Source organism: Myzus persicae, unplaced genomic scaffold (assembly GCF_001856785.1).
Source record: "Myzus persicae strain clone G006 unplaced genomic scaffold, MPER_G0061.0, whole genome shotgun sequence".
NCBI classification, from domain to species: Eukaryota; Metazoa; Arthropoda; class Insecta; order Hemiptera; family Aphididae; genus Myzus; species Myzus persicae.
This window is the reverse complement of record NW_019103749.1, coordinates 225439-246348: the sequence shown is the minus strand read 5'-3', so window position 1 is coordinate 246348 and position 20910 is coordinate 225439. Positions and strand designations below refer to the sequence as shown.

The 20910-nt window shown below is 29.0% G+C and overlaps 1 protein-coding gene across 2 annotated transcripts; it reads right to left on the bottom strand.

Annotated features, from left to right (window-relative positions):
* Nucleotides 1–881: 881 nt before the first annotated feature.
* On the bottom strand, nucleotides 882–16099 carry LOC111035194 (telomerase-binding protein EST1A-like). Of its 2 annotated transcripts, XM_022316718.1 has the most exons (23): nucleotides 15846–16098; nucleotides 13242–14350; nucleotides 13046–13173; nucleotides 12768–12977; nucleotides 12326–12703; nucleotides 11972–12091; nucleotides 11704–11896; nucleotides 11425–11639; nucleotides 11177–11366; nucleotides 10894–11118; nucleotides 10684–10745; nucleotides 9637–9782; nucleotides 9360–9547; nucleotides 9222–9295; nucleotides 7986–8092; nucleotides 7792–7898; nucleotides 7571–7726; nucleotides 7291–7485; nucleotides 7035–7200; nucleotides 6507–6682; nucleotides 6351–6441; nucleotides 6068–6290; nucleotides 882–2306 (listed from the first exon to the last, which is right to left on the bottom strand). In XM_022316718.1, the coding sequence occupies exons 1-22, from the start codon at nucleotides 16069–16071 to the stop codon at nucleotides 6154–6156; spliced, it is 4599 nt and encodes a 1532-aa protein (XP_022172410.1). In that variant the 5' UTR covers nucleotides 16072–16098; the 3' UTR covers nucleotides 882–2306; nucleotides 6068–6153. The 2 variants fall into 2 exon arrangements, with proteins under 2 accessions (XP_022172410.1, XP_022172411.1); XM_022316719.1 differs by lacking the exons at nucleotides 882–2306; nucleotides 6068–6290; nucleotides 6351–6441 and having other exon boundaries at nucleotides 6636–6743; nucleotides 15846–16099.
* Between the last annotated feature and the right edge of the window lie 4811 nt (nucleotides 16100–20910).

Sequence of the window (20910 nt, the reverse complement as noted above, 5' to 3'; positions counted from 1 at the left end):
AGGAATTTGAAAGTGTACGCTTCGATATGCCACAGTACCTACTGTGTACAACGATGTGATTAGAGTATTTTGAGGTAGAAAAGAAATTAGGATTAATATAGTAACACGATTTTATAAATATACATGATATATATATTATAATATAGGTACATACTACGTAGAATTTAAGAGTTTTTACCTATTAATTACATAAAACTTAATATAATATGAATTATATATATATTAAATTCATAAGTATACATAATAATAATATAATATAAAGTTCAAAACAAACATATATTATTGCTTTTGTTTGATATTTTAAATAATGTTATTATCACTAATCAGAATCACCTTGTTAGAATTATGGTTACTGTGGTGTGGTGCGGTTTTAACCAGCTGGCGGGCTCATCGTCGTATAAACTATAATATGTAACGTTACATGAATTGTTATTACAATATTCAGTTCTTTTTTAAATTTATAATGTTTTATTTTTTACAACTATATCTATGTATCACTAGTTTAATATTTCCTATAGGAAAATAATATTAGGCAATTAATGATAAATTAACGACTAAATAAAACTAAAAAAAATAAAAATAAAAATACAATATACATAATATTTATTATTATGTTTAAAATTGTACATTTCGAATGGGGCTCATATAATATGATACACGTATAATATTATTACCATAGGTACTTAATTATAATATTATGTACGATGAGGAGACGGAAGAAAAGTAAAAACAAATATATATAATAGTTAAAATAGTAAAACCATCATCAAACGTCAAAAAAATAAAATATATAAACATGATTTTCCTTTCTTTTTCTCGTATAAAATACATGATAACGACGTGTGTGTATCATAAACGGATCGTGTACCACGGGCTGGTAATGAGGAGGGAAGGGTGCAATGCTGACGAAATAGTACACGATAAAAGATGAAAAACTGTAAAGCGAATATCGGTGGTTGATTTCTACAATATCCGTTCAGACGATGTGTGACCAACATCTCCTTTGCACAAATAACAAACAGTCGAGTCGCGTTCTATAGACATTGCGTTCAAGTCATAATAAAGCGATACAATTGTTCGCGTTTCGTTAGAAATATAAAATGAATCGTGTGTACACATAAATAATAATATTATACACAAACGCGCATAATTATTATAACGCAGATAACAATAGATATATACATCGATTAATATAATATGTACACGGTTGTATGACGATCGAGCTGGGACCTCTAACCTAACCGTGATGGAACGCCGAAATAAAAATTGGCGTTTTTCAAAATAATTGTTGTAGATACGGACAGATTACGAGATTTACGAGCGCCGGGCGAGGGCATCGTCCTATAATAAATTGTGGTTCGGTGGAAAAATCTTTTAACTTCTGTCAACGTCGGGATTTCGGTAAGACTATCTATGTACACTCACACGTATATTGTGACGATAGGTCGCACGGAGGTTGGGCGACGTCTCGCTGGGTGCAAAATAATCTACCGGTAAATGCAGTTACAAATGTATACTATAAAACAAATAATAATAGTTATATTATAAAATCTCCCCGACCAAAAGGTCACCATATCGAGGAAGCACCTAAACACGGTTGATTGGCAGGCGGGGGTAATTGTATATATTATAATATTATATATTGTAGTATAGCACGATATAATAGTTATATTATATTATAATAATATATTAAAAGTGAGCAAATGCGATACGAATTTATCGACAGCTAAAAAGGCAGTAGAGTAGAGTTAGGTACTAAAAATAACAATAAAATAATAATACAAATTTAAATTTAAAAACAAAACTAGAAACAGAAAGGAAAACAATGTACTTATCTAAAGATGACGCTGACGATCACGAAATCGAACGAATGCACACACCTTCATTAGTTTATTAAAAGAATGTTATATTTAATGTCAAAATAAACGTTTGGTCCGAAGCAGCGTTTCTGGGAGTGCTGGCCGATTTTTTTATATACTCATTATATCCTCATGACGATCTCGCGAATTCGATTTCGCGCGTGTGTGTTTTGGATATTCTATAATCTTCATCTTTTCCTTGGTTCTCTTCTTCCTCCTCCTCCTTTTGAATCATCTCTATTCTGTATATTATCTTATGTACACGACCACGATGAACAGTGATTTATGTATTGAATATATAATAAATAAGATGATCGTAGATCACCGCTAGGTCGAAAAATTAAAAATTAAAAACGTTGGTCAGACTGTGTATTGTTTTATGTATTTATAAATGGTTAACGTTTGAAATGGTGCCAAAATAGAAGGACACGAGAGTTAAGTAGGTACCTGAAAAAAGTAAAACAAATACATAATTACTACAAAATATACTATGTAGAAATCACATTTATGACAAAATTATTATAATGCGCACAAAAATACTAATAATAATAATTGTTATATAGTGCTTTTTTAGAGTTCATCTTTATCTTCATCGTCATTTATCTATTCTGGTGACAAATCGGTTCACTACGCTAAGGATTTTTTTTTTAAATTACTCGAAAGCAATGACGGTTGAGAGGCTTATAATATATTTTATACATAGATTCTATTAGCGCACTTATGTTGTCTTGTTAGTTTTTTTTAATCATTTCGGAATTTGGATTACGTAATTCTATCACTGTCCGCAATCGACTTGTGTTTTGTATTTATTACTTAGAGGTTAGAAGTACCTACTGACTTACGATAATCATAAAAAAATCTATAATCCATATTTGTTTTAAATTCTATAAATATTTAAATATAATACACGTTGACCTATTTATGTACCACTGTATATAGAGTACATATATTGACTTCATTAGAAGATGGAATAGGAGTAAAATATATATAGTAAATATAATACGTAAATTACAACCTGAAAAAACATATTTCCGGACATTAACAATCCAGAAGACAAACATGTTTCGATTCAGAATAAGTGTTTACAGAAAAAAATGCATAAAAAAATACCTCAACTGCATCATATTATCATCTTAACATATTACATTATACATATATGTATAAATATAATATACCTATAGTACATATATTAAACAGATTTGCGATAGTTGTGTCACGGCAGCAGATAAACGATTATTATATTATGCATATTTACAATTTCGTGATTATTGAAAATCAATAAAAAAATATTAAAAACTATGTTTTAATAGCACGCATACCTACATAATATTATATAACAAAAATATACAACGCATATTTATGATAAGATTTAATTCAAACATCGCGGCAACTTAGTGAATATAATTATTATTAGAGTTCACGCGATGTAAAGTTTATAGAAATAATAATCTGGAGAAAAAACCGAACGTGTGTTCATTGGAAATTCGAAAGAAATGTGTAAAAGAGCAACTGCAGGCGTATTGTTGAAAAAATATACATTTTATAATCGGGCCCGTAAAAAACCATCAGATGTCTGCATATCACTTCTACAAACGTATTTTATTAGTCACACGCCATCGGGAAAACTTTAACGACCTCGCAGAGGCGAGACACGCAGCGACTGACGCTCGTTCTCCAGTATTCTACGTATACACATATTAGGTATTACCATAAAATCGAGGTACCTAAATACCTAATCTATTTAACTGCCCACACTAATTTTCCAAGAATTTTTTATGTTTTGAAATATTTTTAATTAGCTTAAAATAATTTTAACTGATTTTTAGATTTTTAATTTGCTTAATGATGTTTATTCATTTTTAATTTTATTATAGAAAGCAGAATACTTTTCTCAACATTCATAAATATGGAATATTGAATTCATAGTTTCTATATTTAATTGCCCTTAAAATTTAAACGGGCAATGGGCATATTGCTGGAACATAACTTACAAAGTACTTGTATTGTATATAACTATATATTATTATCTATTCGTTAATGCAGTTGAACTGGGAGAGAAATTGAGAATCGATGTCTTGGGATAACACGAATAAAAATCTAAGGTTAGGTTTATATCTACTCCGTTAAAACTAATATGATTTGTATTTGTCATGAGCCATCTTTCTTACTACAGGACAGACAATATTATGATGTAACATTATTTATTATACGGTAAACCACCCACAACTGCCGCCACCGTATCTTAATCCAATAACGCGTTTTCGACTCTAAATAGGTATACATTAACTATACATTCTACAGTGATTTGTATCGTACTAGTTATAAATAATATTATTAATTTAGCCGAGGCCCAACGCACAAACTTTAAACTTAACAACCCATTAATATCCGAACATATAGCATTGGAAACCATTAAATTCTACTTTTGGAATGTATTTACTCGATAGAACAAACTCTTAACATAAATCATTGCCATACCATGCGATTTCAACGAGAAACGGCGATAACGACATTTTTGTAAGTAAGTAAATGAAAAAAAATTACCTACAAATTAATCTGTAAAATATTCATCATATTATATATTATATTTATTTATAAAGAACCAATCTATTTCTCAATAAATTTATATTTTTAGAAACATTTTTTTTTTATATGACAGTACCTAACTATATTGGGGATACTTTTTTTTTAACGAAAGCATGGATTTTAAATTTAGAATATTTTTTTTTAATGATTTGATTTATAAAACTCCACAATCGAAAAAGTAGGTTACCTATAAATCCCTAGGTCCTAGGGACTAGTAAATTAGTTACTATTTATTAATTGAAGTTATACCTTATAAGTTATAAGAGTCTATAAGTACCTATTAAAAGTTTAGATGAGCTGAAGGTGTACCAACATTTTGAGGACATATTACGAGGCGAGATGATAAAAACAAATAATATATAGAGTAACCACGCTGTAAAGCGCAGCACCAGAGTCGTCAACTGTAAGACAATTTGATGAATAATGGGTTAAAAAAATCACAGAAATCATAAAATACAAAATAACTCTGAGACAATTTCCATACAATAATTATCATAATTCATAAGCAATGATTGCATTATATTACCGAACTATATTATGTACTATAACATTATAACAATCTCATTTAACGATGGCTAGAAGCTGTGGGAAAGAATCGTAAAAACGATGTCATAAAAAATTTAAGTTCCATCTTAAATGACAAAACTTTAATCATACTAGACAGAATTGTAATAGTGTATTTGTATTGCACAGAGTAGATAAAGAAATTTACCTCGGTAATAGGTTTGTCATAATAATATCATAAATCTAAAAAATTCTTAAAATAATTATTACTGTGTTTGCTTAGTCGATTGACATCAATAAAAATTAATTATAAGCTATGTCACAAGATGTAATCAAATTTTAAATTTTGTTTCTTTTCATCACCAACTATATACAGATTATATAAATAATTATTATTTCACTATAATTATTTGGCTCACCGTGTTTTTTTTTGTATTTTATAGACCGAAAATATATTTCCTTTTTAGTATAAATCAAAAATTTAATCTTTTACAAATAATAAAAATATATACACATATATTGCCACAAAACCGGGTTTTTATGTCGTCAGATCAATTAAAATATATGCAGGGTGTCCACTGTCCGGTGAGGATATATTCATTAGCTGTTGAGGGGGAATCGTCTACCGGACAAAAACGGGTTTTTAGCGCTTTACCCATTAATTAAAAAAATAATTAAAAATCATGAAATGAAGGAAAATAAATTGTTGAAAAATCAAAATGTTCAGAAAAATAAACTCAACAAAATTGATATCTTCAATTGTTTCAAATATAAAAAAATAAATAGTTAATTTGTTGACTTTTTAACCAAAAATTTAAATTAAAAAATAAATTATATGTAGTCCTTGTTCATGGGAGTCTAGTAAAAAAAAAAACCGATTTATGATATATTTATTATATTAAGAGATATCGCCAATGGATAAATCTTCATGGGACACCTTGTATATTTGAAACATACAACCCTAATTATGTTACTAATTTTGGTTGATAAACATATAATATCAATTAATCATAGCCATTAGCCAATAAAATATTACTAAGTTGTATCTATATCATGTTGTATAGATTAAAATCATTGTTTATAAAAATTACTTAAAATATTATTTAATAAATACTTACCATAAACAGTGGTATTTAAAAATGTCACTAGAAAAGTCTTTGTAATTAGGAACAATATAGCATTCCTACCACTGCAATCAAATGGATCAACTACTGATGAAGTTCAACCAGTTTATGAAATCCATTACTGCCCTTACAGGCATGTCTGACGAGAGAGCTTTAACTCTTAAATTTCGATCCTCTGTCAGCAACACAACATCCCTAAATATTTTTTTGGGTTCTCCTAAAGCAAGTCAAAAATAAATAAAATACTATTCCTGTACTTTTATAAATGCAAATTTACCTTCCACTGGTGGATTTTCTACGGGTAGTTGAGAATTGTTTTTACATAGACTTAAACAAGTTGCCAATATTTTATCATCATTATTTCCCACCTAAATAATAAACAGCCATTAAAATGAGATTTAGACATTTTAATTTCTAGACCAACAAAGCATACAAAATTGTTTTCTTCTTCAAAACATGTAGTCGATTTAAAACTTGACCCTTTGGTTGTCACAAATTTCACGGCAGCTGAATCAATGTTTTTTAATATTTTTAAAGCCTGTTTAGCAGCGTCACACACTGTATCTCTGACCCATCCACCTTTAGCCAATCCTTCCAATTCAATAAGTACTAGTGTTGAAAGATAAAATTGTGTTAGTATTTTTTTTTATAATTCAAGTAAATCAATAATCTGAAAAATCAGACTTGTCTAAATAAAATGGAATGACATTTTGTTGCAATTGTGGATTTTTCATATTAAGATCAACCAATTTCATAAGAAAGAAGAATACAAGCTTGTCCATCAAAAATAGTTGTTTCATAGCAGAACAACATGATGGAATCAAGAGATTTTGCATTAATCCAAGACGTGTTATTTTCATTTTTAAAAAAGTTATGGGTTTGGTACAAGTTGGGTTTCTCAAACAACTGATTCAATTAGTATAAACTTGATACAAATTTTAATTATTATCATTCAACTTACCAACAGTAGGGATCATTAGAGTGCATGTATGTTCTTGTGCATGTGATAAAGAATATATTAATTTCTCTAGTTGTGGCAAATAGTCAATAAAACAATTGGTGTCTGGAACCACAAAATGCGGCTTGATTTCAATTTCAATACAATACGAAGCTTGTTTCAATATTTCCTAAAAGAAAAAAAATACAATAAGTTTACAAGCACTAAAATATATATAATATATTTATTAAAAATGAATATAATTCAATAAATTTCATACTTGTACACGTTTTTGTCTCAGTTCTTCGTTCCTTTGTTTCTGTTCCAATTCTTCTTTTCTACTTAGAAGCTTCTGTATTTCATTTGAGATTGGTTTGGCCTGTAACTCCGATACGGATTTGTCTTCAGATGGTCTTGATTTTAAATCATTTTCCTCATCAATCCAACTTTCAAAACACATTTCTTCGTCTTCACTCTAAAATAAAATATTATCAAATATTAAACACTGGATGGCAAATATATATATATATATATATATATTATATAAATAATATAATTACATCATCTTTGGGACTAGCTGTTTCGACAACAGAAATATATTCACTTGCTCCAGTATCAGTTTTATGTAATTTAAATACAGGTGGTTCAGTTCCACACAAAAATTCTGTGCCAAAGAACAATATACAGTTCACTCTATGGGTGAGCTCAGACAGGACCTAAATATATTTTATTTGTTTATTTCTAGATATGTCAACAATGATATTTATAAATTAATACTTACTCTATCTGAAGTAGTTGTAATAAATATAGGTTTTAGCTCGTAACCAATTATTGGTGTAAAACCACTAAACATAGAATCTTCAGGCAATTTAAGTTGTTGTCTTAAACCTAAAATGTATTAAACAATATATAATTTATGTAACCTCATACGTCTTTTTATACATCCGAACAAAACAAATAGATTTTTTCTCTTACTTGGATCACTTTCGTCAGGCTCATTCAAAACTAATTTGAAATGCTCCTGGAATTTTTCCAAATTGTTTACCAGAGAAGCTAATCGACACCAACAATCTCCAGTCCCACTGAAAAATATATATTGAGTGCAAAACATGACAGAAAATAACACAAGATGCATCTTTTACAACCAATAAGGGTAGTCGGGTATTGAACAACAACCAAACAACACATGGCTGTTGTGTACAGTGCATAGTTTATAGTGAATTCAGGCAGAGTCAAAAGTTTAGGGGATCGCAAATCCTCTGCATTTTTCATCAAAACAACCTTAGAGACTGATAAAAATTTAGGTACTTCTAGTGAAAAATGTAAAGATGTTTCAATTGGTAAACAAGTCTTCTTTACATGGGTCTATGCATTTATTTTATATTTTTAGTATCTTTTAAAATACTTAATATTAAAAATTGTCAAATTTATAAAATGTAAAATATTTATTCTTGTCAAAAATTTGCTAAGAATAAAATATTCCTCCGATTGATGGAAAGTAAACTTGTTTACCAATTAAATTCTCTTTACATTTTTTAAATCAATCGACCAGAAGTACTTGTATTTTTGTCAGACACATAGATTTTTCACATTCATAAATCAGTTTTGAATATTTTGCTCTGATGAATTAATGAAATGTGCATGAGGGTGTGTAATAAGGTTGATACGAGTGATTGGGAGGGAGTTTACACACACTAATGATAATTTACAACTCACAGATCTGTACTATTTGAATGTATTCAGTTATCACCTATAATATTGTCTATACAAAACCCCTTAAAAATTGTGCCTTTGCAATCCCTTTAAAATAATAATAATTAATTACTATGACCTGACATATGTATTTTAATATATCCAGACAATTTGACATTTTGGACATACCTCAGGAAAAATTTTGAATTTTGTAGTAAAAATTATAACTAATTTTAAATATTCAAGCAACATATGTTTTAAACAGTATCATAGGAATATCTAAAAAATAAATATAGAATGTTTAAAATGTCTTAAAGCATTTCAACAATATTTTTCCATACTGAGTTTACTGCTTGTCCCTAATATTTTAATAATACTGTGTCATGCTTTCAAGCTAAATATGGGGAAAATATAGGGTGCCATACAACAAATATAGCCCCAGGGCACAAAAACTCTTAATCCCGACCTTGCAACTACCCTGCATTGATTGTAGCATAATGATTTTTAAAAAAAACTTACGAGAGTTTATAATCCGAACACGATGGAGGAGGATTCCATACTTTAGAATTGCAAAGAAGCCAATCACACCATACCTAGATTAAAAATAATTTGAATTAAACCTTCCTTGATTTTAATTTTAGATAATCTAAATCATACCTTAATTGGCGGTAACAGAAAGTCTATGTCACTACCAATCAACTGTTTAGCTGTAGATCCATCATCTTTATTCAATATGTCTTTCAAAAGTTGATTGCATCGGTCAACAATCAAGCTAAACATTTGCAATGACATTGCCAATGCACACTCGTGAACGGTAGACCAATATCCTTGTTCTACATGTGTTTCTATAATAAACGAATTGTATACAAATAAACAAAACAGTACTTGATTTGTTGTGTTGTTAAACTGTTTCAGTGAAATTTATTTTGTTTACCTTTTGGACGACTGTATTCAATTGAAAACATGTTCAAAGCCAAATACTGCAAAAACCTTGTCGGTATGATTGGTATTGGTGTATTTGACAATAATTTACGAAATTCTCTTAACATTTGTAATGCTGTATCTTGAAAACTCTCCATACTAAAAATTAAATACAGCTTTAATAATTATAATTTACATTAAAAAAAATTGATGTTAACATTTATTATTTAATCAATCTTTCAAAAATGTATTAAATTTTTCAAGAACAAAAAGTAAGAACTTAAGTTGAGATACAGTAAAAAATTTACCTACTTATAAATTTAGCAATTAGTGATGTATATAATAGATTATTAAAATAAAAGGGTCAAGTAATGTTTAGTTAAAATACTCTGTCTAGCAAGACAACAAAAATATATAGTAGAGTATAAGCAAACAAGGGGGTTTTATTTACGCCTATGAAAGAAACCAAGGACTAAGGTTACTGGCCTTTACATTATATAAAACCAACCTAATGATAATGAGTAAAACACTAAGTTAAAACAAATATTTTATGTTGTACATAAAAAAAAAAGTTAATTTATAAAAATTTACTTTTAAAGGTGGAAGTTTGGGATCCTCTATAACCAGGTGTAATAAGTGAATTGATAATTATAAAAGCTCTTTTAATTAATTAAATAGTTATTGTTTTATAAGTTAGTGTTCAATATCCACCAACCAAGAGTAAGCATTATTTGGAGTATTTTGAAAATGACAAAGGCATAAATGATAAATTATAATAATACCTACTAAATAATTTTGTAGATTGGTTCTGAATACATACATAGGCGAAAACAACCCACATTGTATAGGGGGACTAACCCTCCTCCTAAAAAGAACTTTCCAAAAATTATGTATGCTTCGCATTAACTACTAACTTTTAAATTGAGGGTATTGGCAGAAATTTATGTGAGACCAAATTCCCTTCCCCTATTTGTACAAATGGATACAAATATATTATGTTGAAAAATGATTCAAAAACACATTGATAATATAAAGTAGATTTAAATGAAATTGAACTTACCCAACTTTAGTAAACAGCTTTCCATGAACATGGAGAAAACTTACAATAAACCTTTTATTAACCTGTAAGAACATACATTACATTAAATGTTAATTTATACTATTTAATTAAGTTGAACATAATTTGCTTATAGCCATAAGTATTTATTTACACAGTTCTACATACATAGTAGATACAAAAAATTAATTTTAAAATAAAATGCCAATTTACTTCAGACTGAGACAGTTTTGACAGTTCTTCCTCATCAATGTCTTGATTTGGTTCAGTGGATGATGTTGTTCTGTGAGAACGTTTACTGCCATCTGGGTGTATCCATATTTCTTTCCTTCTTTTACTGTATTTTTCTTTGGATGACATGGAACTCTCTTTTTCTTTAGCTTTTTCACGTTCACGTCTTTCTCTATCTTCTAGGCGTTTTCTATCAGTCATTTCATACTGTAACAAATAAAAATGTAAGGAAATGTAAAGAAAAACTCATTAAACATTATCTTACTTTTCTCCTATATTCTTCAAATAAAGATAATAAGCTATCTTTTGCTGACTGAAAAGGGTTTGAAGCCATCAAACTTCTCATGTAAAAATATACAGCATCAAGTTTTCGTTTTTCATACACAGCTAGTAGCGCTAATTGATTGTAAGGTCGACCGTTTTTAGGGTTTATTTGGTTGGCTTTGGTATACCATCTAAAATTATACTTGTGAGACAGATGTTACAATTTACATTAGTTCAATCAATACTTACTGTTTGGCAATAACATAATTAGTGCTATGATTCATGATATCTTTATACCTTGCCAAGTCTCCTAACGATATATATAATTTTTGAGATGATATTAAAGCAAGACCAATATTTCCAAGTTTTTTTGTAGACAGGCATGTCAGAGATACATAATCATCCAAATTAAAATTATAATGTTTTTCCAACAGTTTTAAAAGGTCATTCATATACTTCATACCCTAAGAGCATTCAATATTTTAATTAATAACTATTAATTTTAAGATTAATTTCTAAATGACTTACTTCTTCTATTAAATTCATTAGTAACGAGGTATAGTCTTTTACTAATTCTGGTGAGTCTTCATTTATAAGCTTTTTTAGATGTTCAATAATATTGTGGTAAAGGATTTTCCAAAAGTGTGTTTCAATATTTTCTCTTTGGCAAAATTTCATGTCTGATTTTAAAAGCTCTTTTAATGAATCTTTTAAAAACTCCCTTTAAATAAAAATATAATATTTATCAAACTAAAAACGTATAAATATTTCTAAGTGATTTGAGTCTTGTACAAACCTGCATGAATTAATTATTGGCCAATTTTGAAGCATATTTGGTTCAAAAACTAAATTTCCTATAATAGAATCAGCTTTTTTTATATCCAATAACAAAACTGGATAAATTGAAGCACGGTAACTAAAATTTAAAACTATTATTAACACACATGATTATAAGTTTTAAATTATTTAAATGGCCCTACATATAGTTGCGGGGGAAAGGATTCATCAAACCTCACCCAATTTTATTTTCAGATTATCAATGCAAACTTAGAAATTTAGCATCACTTTTTATCAAAATAATATACACCCCCCCTCTCTAAAACTGTTCAGAGTACAGCCTTGTTTAAATATTTATTTTTTTTAACAGTACCTTTCTGTGTATGGATCATACCAAGCGGGCGGTGCACTACCATAATGTGCACCTGAGTATTGTTGAGCATTTGCATTGTTAATATTCATTGGAAAATGTTCTTTAGCATGATGTGGTTCTATATTGGCAGGTGGATAACCAGCTCTGACATTTTGTTGTTTAGGAGATATCACTATTGGTTTATTCGGGTTATTTGGATTAAATAACTGTTTTGCTGGATACGAAGATTGGTTAGTTGTGGTTGTAACTGTCTGTTTTAAATAACCACTTAGACTAAGTGACTTGCTATCAGTAGAATTGACATTTACATTAGGTGGTAGTTTTATAATACCACCAATATTTTCTGATTTATGTGGTGCAGATTTTTCACTGTTATTTCTATAATCAAAAACAAAAATGTTATGCATATAAAAAAAGTAAAAACAATGTTTATAAAACTAACCTGTTCCTACGATTTCGAGAACGATTCCTCGATCGGTCATTGCTACAATTTCTAATAGATTTAGATTTTTCTTTTCTCCAACTTCCACCATTGCTATTTAAGTTTTCAGAATTATCATTACTCTGAGAATGCCAGTTAGAGTGAGTACTGCTAGATGGTTGGTCACGTAGAGGTAATGTATTTATACAATTTCTATCCTTACTGACACTCCTAATTAAAATATATGATTATTAAATTAAAATTTGCACATGAGCCATATGATTTGATTTATCACTTACTTCCTCTGTTTTCTATCTCTAGGAGAACTTGATGTCTTTTCAACAGTTTCTAATCTCTCAACTTCTTTTTTTGAATCTTCTGCCACTTTGGACATGTTTTCAGCTCGTTCCACTTCTTCAGCCCAATTCTATAAAAATGTTAAATGTTAAACATAAAACATTATTCTATAATATAGCTGTATAAGATAAAACTTACGATTGTACCACTAGGGAGTAAAACTGCACTTTCTATGGATTGCTTTGTACTAACAGAATAATTGTTTTCAGTATTATCCCTAGTAGTATGATCTACAGTTTTAGATTCATGATGACTACTATAGACTTTAGCAGGTAAACCAACACCTCGTTTACTTGATTCAGTTGAACTATTAACAGTATTAACAACTGCAGGTTGCTGTCTCCTAACTTCAGTCTTTGGTGGAGGTTGATTAGAATTAGTCCTATAAAATCCCTGTTCATGTCTTTGTGGTTCATTGAATCGACCCTTACCACTTCTTGGAGGTAATGTTTGACTTCTAGATTGATATGAACTGTTTTGTTTAAGTTCATCTTGAGATGGAAGTCCATTTGTTAACAATGCTTCTACTTCCTCCATAGAGATATGATAATCATCACAAAATTTTTTTCGCAATCTTGGAGGCAAATTTTCATAGTTCATTAAAAGCGCAGAATGTATTGGTTTACTAGGCACTTTTTTTTCTTCTCGTTTCTTACTACTGAAACTATGTGTCTTATCTGGGATATTTTGTACTGAGTTAACACGTGTATTAATATTCTTGGTAGGTATAATATCACTCGGAGTTATGATTTTTTCTGAAACAGCTGGTTTTTCATCAATTTTTTTAACCACTTTAGGAACAATCACTACATTAGGTGCTTTATGTGCTCTCCAATTATTATCATCATCACCTTTGGAATCGTTGGGATTTACAAAGTTTACTCGTGGTCGATCTGATCGTTTATCACTACTCCATTCATTAGGTGGCTCATAAAATAGTTGTGTTTTCTTTTGCTGTTTCCGTTTTAAATTGAATGTACTGTAATTATCAGCAGCCACACCGTTCATCTTTTGACCTCTCGGAAAATTTTCTTTTTTTCTACTTGGATTTTCAAAATGTTTGTTTGGTATAAAATCACTCTTCTTGGATGATTCAAGGTCACGATCAAATCCAGACCGTTTATCATCATCTTCAACATCTTGGCGAGAATTACCACTTCGTTTTAATGGTCCACTTCCAGGCCTGTATATTTCTACTTCCCTAGGAAACTTGTCCTTCCTTCCAAATTTATTACTCGAATCATCGCCTATATTAAAAAAATTGATTAAGGAAAATTAAAATTAGAAGTAGGTATGCACATAAAACTATCAACATAAATTTCAAAATGTTCAATATTTAATAAATACATAGGTACTAAAAAAAATACATTTTAAATTAATTAACAATATTCAAGTAATTTTTACTTATTGATAGACATTTTACAAATTGCAAGTTAAGTTTATATTAAATGTATGTTTGTTTACTAAGGTTAGATTCTGAAAGGAACTATGAATTGATTGTACGTTAATGAGTGTGATTTTTACTTCTATTCTCAAGTTTTAGAAAATAAAAATAAAATGTAATCTACAACCTTCCTTTCTAATTGGTAATTTTGAGAGTCAAGAGTAGAAACTTCTCAAATTTCCACAAAATAAATGTTGTTTTTTTTTGTAGTTCAAAAAGAAAGAACTGTAGGGACTTGAAATTTTCTTGAAATAATTAAATTAACTTTTCCTAGACATGATATAAATTTAAAAATATTTTGGCACTTTCCGAGCTATTTATAAACAGTTGCAAAATTCAGACTTTAATCGATTTATAACATATAAAAAGTTTTTTACCAATCAAAAAACTAATTTAATTCAATGTTTTCTATATTTTTTTCTTGCAACAATTCTAAAATATCAAAAATGTCTATTGGTCACAATTTCATTTTTATAATCATTAAAAGTTTATGATGAATAAAATGAAAGAAAAAAAAGATTATAGCTAATTTTACAAATATTTGTCTGATTATAACTAACAATTATCTTATTGACAGACTGTTACACGAGGAAGTGCAAGATAATTCTTGTTTACTTGATGTACCCAAGTATTTGACAAAAAATTGTAATGAATGAATAAATATTCATAGGAGAGTAAAAATAATAATTAACAGATATAAATAAAACAACCAAAATCAGACCACAACCTATGTGTTTATAATACAAAAATAAACTACTAAAAACCCTTATTATTATATTATTACTTTTTTTGTTTTGTTCAATTTAAATATAGAGATCTCAAGAAACTGAGTTCCAAAAATAAATATGACTCATTAAATTTGTAAAGCCTGAATGATTATGAAGTACAACCGGCCAGCAATTCACACAGAATATACATGGGCAGTCTATAAAGACAACATAGTTCAAAATTACATGAAGTAAAATGATACAATGGTTATCTCAGAGACCAGAGTAAACAAAAACTAAAATGCTAACTCGTCGGGACTGTGAAAAAAAGTTATCGAAATGTCACCGAATTTAAATTTTAAAGAAAAAAAAAATAACAAGTACGTTTCCGAGGAAAACTAGCTTCGCCTTCGCGCGGCCTTCAAAGGGTGAGGACACTATGTCTAAGGTGGAGAGGAACAGTCTCAACAGATTAAACGGCATTTGTGGTTTTCAGAGAAATTCAAAACGGCTTAAAACGCATATGGCCTCCACGCATCGGGACATTGAGTTTCGAACGGTAAAGCGCGGTACCGGATTCATCAAACTCACCTATGGACATACGCGACAGATCTCCATCAAGATTGGCCATGGTCAGGACTATAATAAACACAACTTCATTACTTCCGTACGACGAGTCTTCGATAAAATGGTCGAGGAAAATACGTACTAGACAATCGAAAATAAATATTAATATTGTTATTGTCGGCAACCGGACGAATTGAATGCGAATCGTATTATTATTTTTTTTTTTACTCATTAGTCGTTGTTTGCGCATAAACAAAAACAAATGGACATGTCTTATCAAAAGTAATGCAACGAGTGCCTTTATCACAGATCGTGGAAAAGCGTAACGGGTGCTGCAGTGCGGCCGGGCCGGGGGAATCCACGGCTGCCCAAAACAACGCACAAGCCATCACTTCCCGCTTTATTTTGAATATACCGTTGTTCGCTGATTAGCATAATAATATTGTAGTATTTTTATTTGGTTGCGGGAAGACGAAAAAAAGGTCAACTCGTCAAATATGTGCTCAATGTATTAAATAAGACAAGTTTATCAATAAAAAAATATCAAAAAAATTAATAATTGTAAGTGTTTGTGATTTTGACAAAATTCGGACTTATAAAAAAAATATGTGACTCTTTACTTTTAATGTCTCCAAACACCCAGCTATAAGAACAACTTATGAAGAACTTTATATAACACTTTTAAGCTTATCAACCAAGAACTAAAATTTCAATAGTAAATGTATCAAATTCATTTTACATATTTTGAACATTTAACCAGGGCTTAAATCAAAAAAAAATAATACCGTTTACCGTTATATGGATATCAAACGTTATGACCAAATTACTGTTTAACGTTATATGATATTAAACGTTATGATCGATTTAGCGTTTAACGTTATATGATATTAAACGTTATGATCGATTTATCGTTTAACGTTATAAAGAATTTAAACGTTTATAAAATGTTCCGTTTAACGTTTAAACGTTTTAAATATTAATTATTTATAACTTTTAAACTTTATGAAACACTAGTCTTGACTCTTGAAAAATTGGGGAGGGTTATATTATAATACTAATTATAACTTACTCATTACTTTTGTTTGTTACTACTAGTAACTTACTAGTTACTTCAAATTTATATTTTATAATTTAGGTATAATGAAATATATATATAAATATTAAATTGCAAGATAGGTACACGATGACACAACACATCATAAATTCATAAGTGATATATTATAATAACTAATAAGTATTTGTGATTATAAATTAAAATTCATAAGTCATAACATAAAACTATAAAAGTACCAAAGAAAGAATTTTAATAAGATAAAAATAACTTCTTAAATCTTAAGTGGAGTCACACGGTTGACTATGACTCCCATAGAATTCAGTTTGATTCATAAAAAAGTGCAAAACAAAAATTGTGTGGTTCTAGTGTTCTACACTTTCTTGTTCGATTGTGTCATCCAATTTCCAACTAGGTCCCACTTCAGGACCGCACATGTCTCCTCTTTGAGAAGGGCCAGAAGGGGAGTAGTATCATTATGCATATAGTGTGATGTATTATAAATACAATATACAAATATGAATAGATCTTATGATCTCCCTAGTCCCTACTAGGTACCCATTTGATATGAGCATTGACAAAGACCTTGAGAACATTTCAATGAACAAATACAGAACAAAAATTATCTTAAGATTTGGGAATGGTAAACAAGCTGACCCCGCGCAGAATACCCCACCATCGACTTGGAACCATTTTCATTATATTGGTAACCTTTGGGTCTAACATTATGTTAGTGCACCGAACCATTTCCTTGTTTTTCGGAGGTTCAGACTTCAGATCGTTGAGAACCAAGACCCAATCAGCTGATCGAGTTTCGCTTCTATATTGTTCTATGGCATTACCATCTCAGGTTAATACTTAATCACCGTGATACTATGATGGTAGTTACCTCAGTTTGTAGTATTTGTACTTGATATGCATTGCATTTGCATATAACTTGCTGTCTTAAGAATCTAATTTCCGAGGACATTATTGGTTTTTATTTTTGTTTATTCTTCGCGTCGGGATTTATGTTTTTCTCAAAATAACGAAGTTTTCTATAGGTACCTATAATAAATTAGGTAATAAACGTTATTTATAAAAAGTAACAATAAGTAATAACAATAATATTGGTACCATAATTATTATCATTATTGTTACTTTTTATAAATACATTACTAAGAAATGTAGAATCCGTTGAACGGGTTTAATACTATTTACCCAGACATTATTTATAAATATTTTCTACTTTTGTAAGAAAGCCTAAATATAATTGATAATGCGTATTATTTCTTTGAAATATTTATGGCTATTTTAAACGTTCATAGTTCCATGTACATTTAATTAATTTTGATTAGTACCTAATATCATTGATTATAAATACCTACGCCCAGTGAGCAATCTATAGTATTTATAATCAATGCTAATATTAAAGTCACTTTATTATTATAGTCCTATCAAGCAACAGTTCTACAAAACTAACTAAATTCTAATTATATTCTATAGATAGTTTTTAATATTTTCGTAATTTCCTTTGTTGTCTGATATGTTTGTTATGATTCAACATTTAATCGTTAATCGTTTTTTGTTGCGTTATTCGATATTAATTTTAATCGTTTATCGTTTCTGTTCCGTTATCCGTTATCCGTTTCAATCGTTTATCGTTTACCGATATGTTATCCGTTATTCGTTTCAATCGTTTGTCGTTTACCGATATGTTATCCGTTATCGATTTCAATTGTTTTTTGAATCGTTTAACGTTATACTCGTAACGTTATGAAAACGTTTTGAAGCCCTGCATTTAACAGTCAATCGAAAATGTTAATGAATTGTTTCTAGTTTCTATGATTAATAAATTTTGAATAATAAAAAAATAACAAAAAGTCTCAATGAAAAATCATTATTTTTTGTAAAAATAATCAATAAGATAAACATTTGGCTTCAAATGCTCATACTTTAAAAAAATATGCTACTTTTCGCCAATGTTTTGTTTAATTTCAATGAACAACCTTATAAAAATTTAAAATTTAGCTTAAAATCACATACTGATATCTTTAGTAGTGTTAAAATTGGTATTTATTTTGCTATAATTAAAAAAATATTGTTTATAAAAACTTTAAACATTCTGCTATTAGATAAGTATCTACTTCGGAACTCAAACACGGGTGGGCGGGGACAGGGACAATTATCACCTGAGTTACACCCACCCGCTGGCACCACTCAAAAAAATTAATTAATAAAATACTCCACTTGGTAATGTAGAGTTTAATAGGTAACGTACGAGGCGTCAGGCGTATGTTCTAAGCCGACCTGGAACAGAACGAACTTAGGGGAGTATTAAGCATTTACATATAGTCACGGTAAGCACTTATCGGCGACGGCATTTTTTTTTATTTTTTAGACCTAAGACTTAATAAAATTTTGTTTTATGGTTGTTCAGTGGGTACATTTTTTTTTTTAAATGGTTTTTATAATTATTAATTATCAATTATTACGTCGGTGAACTGCAGTTGACCGCAGCTGATAATTATTAGAATTACAAATGTTGTCGTAAAAAACCGTTTGCCGATAAATTTAGTTAGAATGATACGGTGTGATTACAGGTCGAGATAAACTTAGAGCTCAGAATAGTTTATCGTCTTGCAGCAAAATTAAAAACAATAAGTCAGGCATATGACTTATTTTGCAACCAATTTATGGTGAATGGTGATAAATAAATGTGTGTCTTTAAACATTTCCGACTTCCAAAATGAAATATAATGCTAAAAAATTCATAAGAACATATAAAAATTATTTAGAAGATTCTTTTGCGTTAGAATTTATTCATTTTAAATTGTATTTAAACACTAGTAAAAATCGTATTGTTAAGAATAACACAGCCCCTTTAGATTTATATAAAATAATACGTGAAGATGATCTTATACTGATGTGTATGTTGAAGATATTTCAAGATTTATCAAACATTCATTATTTTATTCATTTTAAGGAACTATACAGATAATTATGGACATTTACAGATAATAATTACTTTCCATAGTATATATTTCCATATGCATGCATACTTTTAAACTCGTAATACATTTAGTTTCATTTTTAAAGTATTATTTAGTTGAATAAATATTAATAATGTAGTTACTTGCTGTTTGCATATATTTTTTATAGTCATAAATTATATTCATTTATATTATCTAAAAAAAATATACCTAATTCATAATTAAGAAAATTGTATGGAAACTAGACATTTTTTTGTACAAAAATTAAAAATTTAAATAAATAATAATTTATACTGTAAACAGTGTAAACTTCAAACATGCATTTTTTAGAAAAATTATTCACACAAGTTCCCACTTGCTCTGGTATTCGCTCAAATTTTATAATCAGTAGGCTCTACCGCCAAAATGGTAAATACGCCCCTGTATAAAGATTTTAATAGACATATTCAGTATGCACATAGATACATTCATATTATTATCTACATATTGTTTTGTGTATAAAATTTGTTCTCCGTGGGAAGGGGGGAGGAGGTTGTGATTTGACTCCAATATCCACCCGGCCATTGTAGATACGCCTCTGAAACTAAATAGTAAATACTATTATAATCACTGACGCTGCAAAGTTGTGGAAATTATTATGTTACATATTATATTTATGAATTTATTACAAAAAAAAAAAAAAATATATTGATTAACGTGCACTATTATGAACATATTATGTGTTTGAAATGTTATGTACAATATTATCAAAACACGCGTGTAATTGTGAAATAGTATGTACCCACACTTACGTACATGATTATGTAATAACTAATATATTATTGTAATATTATACGTGATTAATAATATAGGCAACATGATGATACCTTAAAAAAAACAATAATCTCACAAACTTATTATTTTTTTTTTACCTTGAAAATTGATATTACATTAGTCTGTCCATATATTATATAGGTATAGTATATACCATTACAAACTAATTTTTCTATTCTATTTTGTCATGCTATATATACTGGCATTTATGATAACATAACATTTAGGGCCCGTCCAGATTTGACGGCTTTTT

Coding starts and splice junctions, on each gene's coding strand:
- LOC111035194 (XM_022316718.1), bottom strand. CDS start 16,071: ATGCGCAAACAACGACTAATGAGTAAAAAAAAAAATAATAATACGATT. Junction 12,092..12,325: donor TATGATCCATACACAGAAAG/GTACTGTTAAAA, acceptor TTTAAATTTTAG/TTACCGTGCTTCAATTTATC. Junction 7,899..7,985: donor GCCTGACGAAAGTGATCCAA/GTAAGAGAAAAA, acceptor AATACATTTTAG/GTTTAAGACAACAACTTAAA.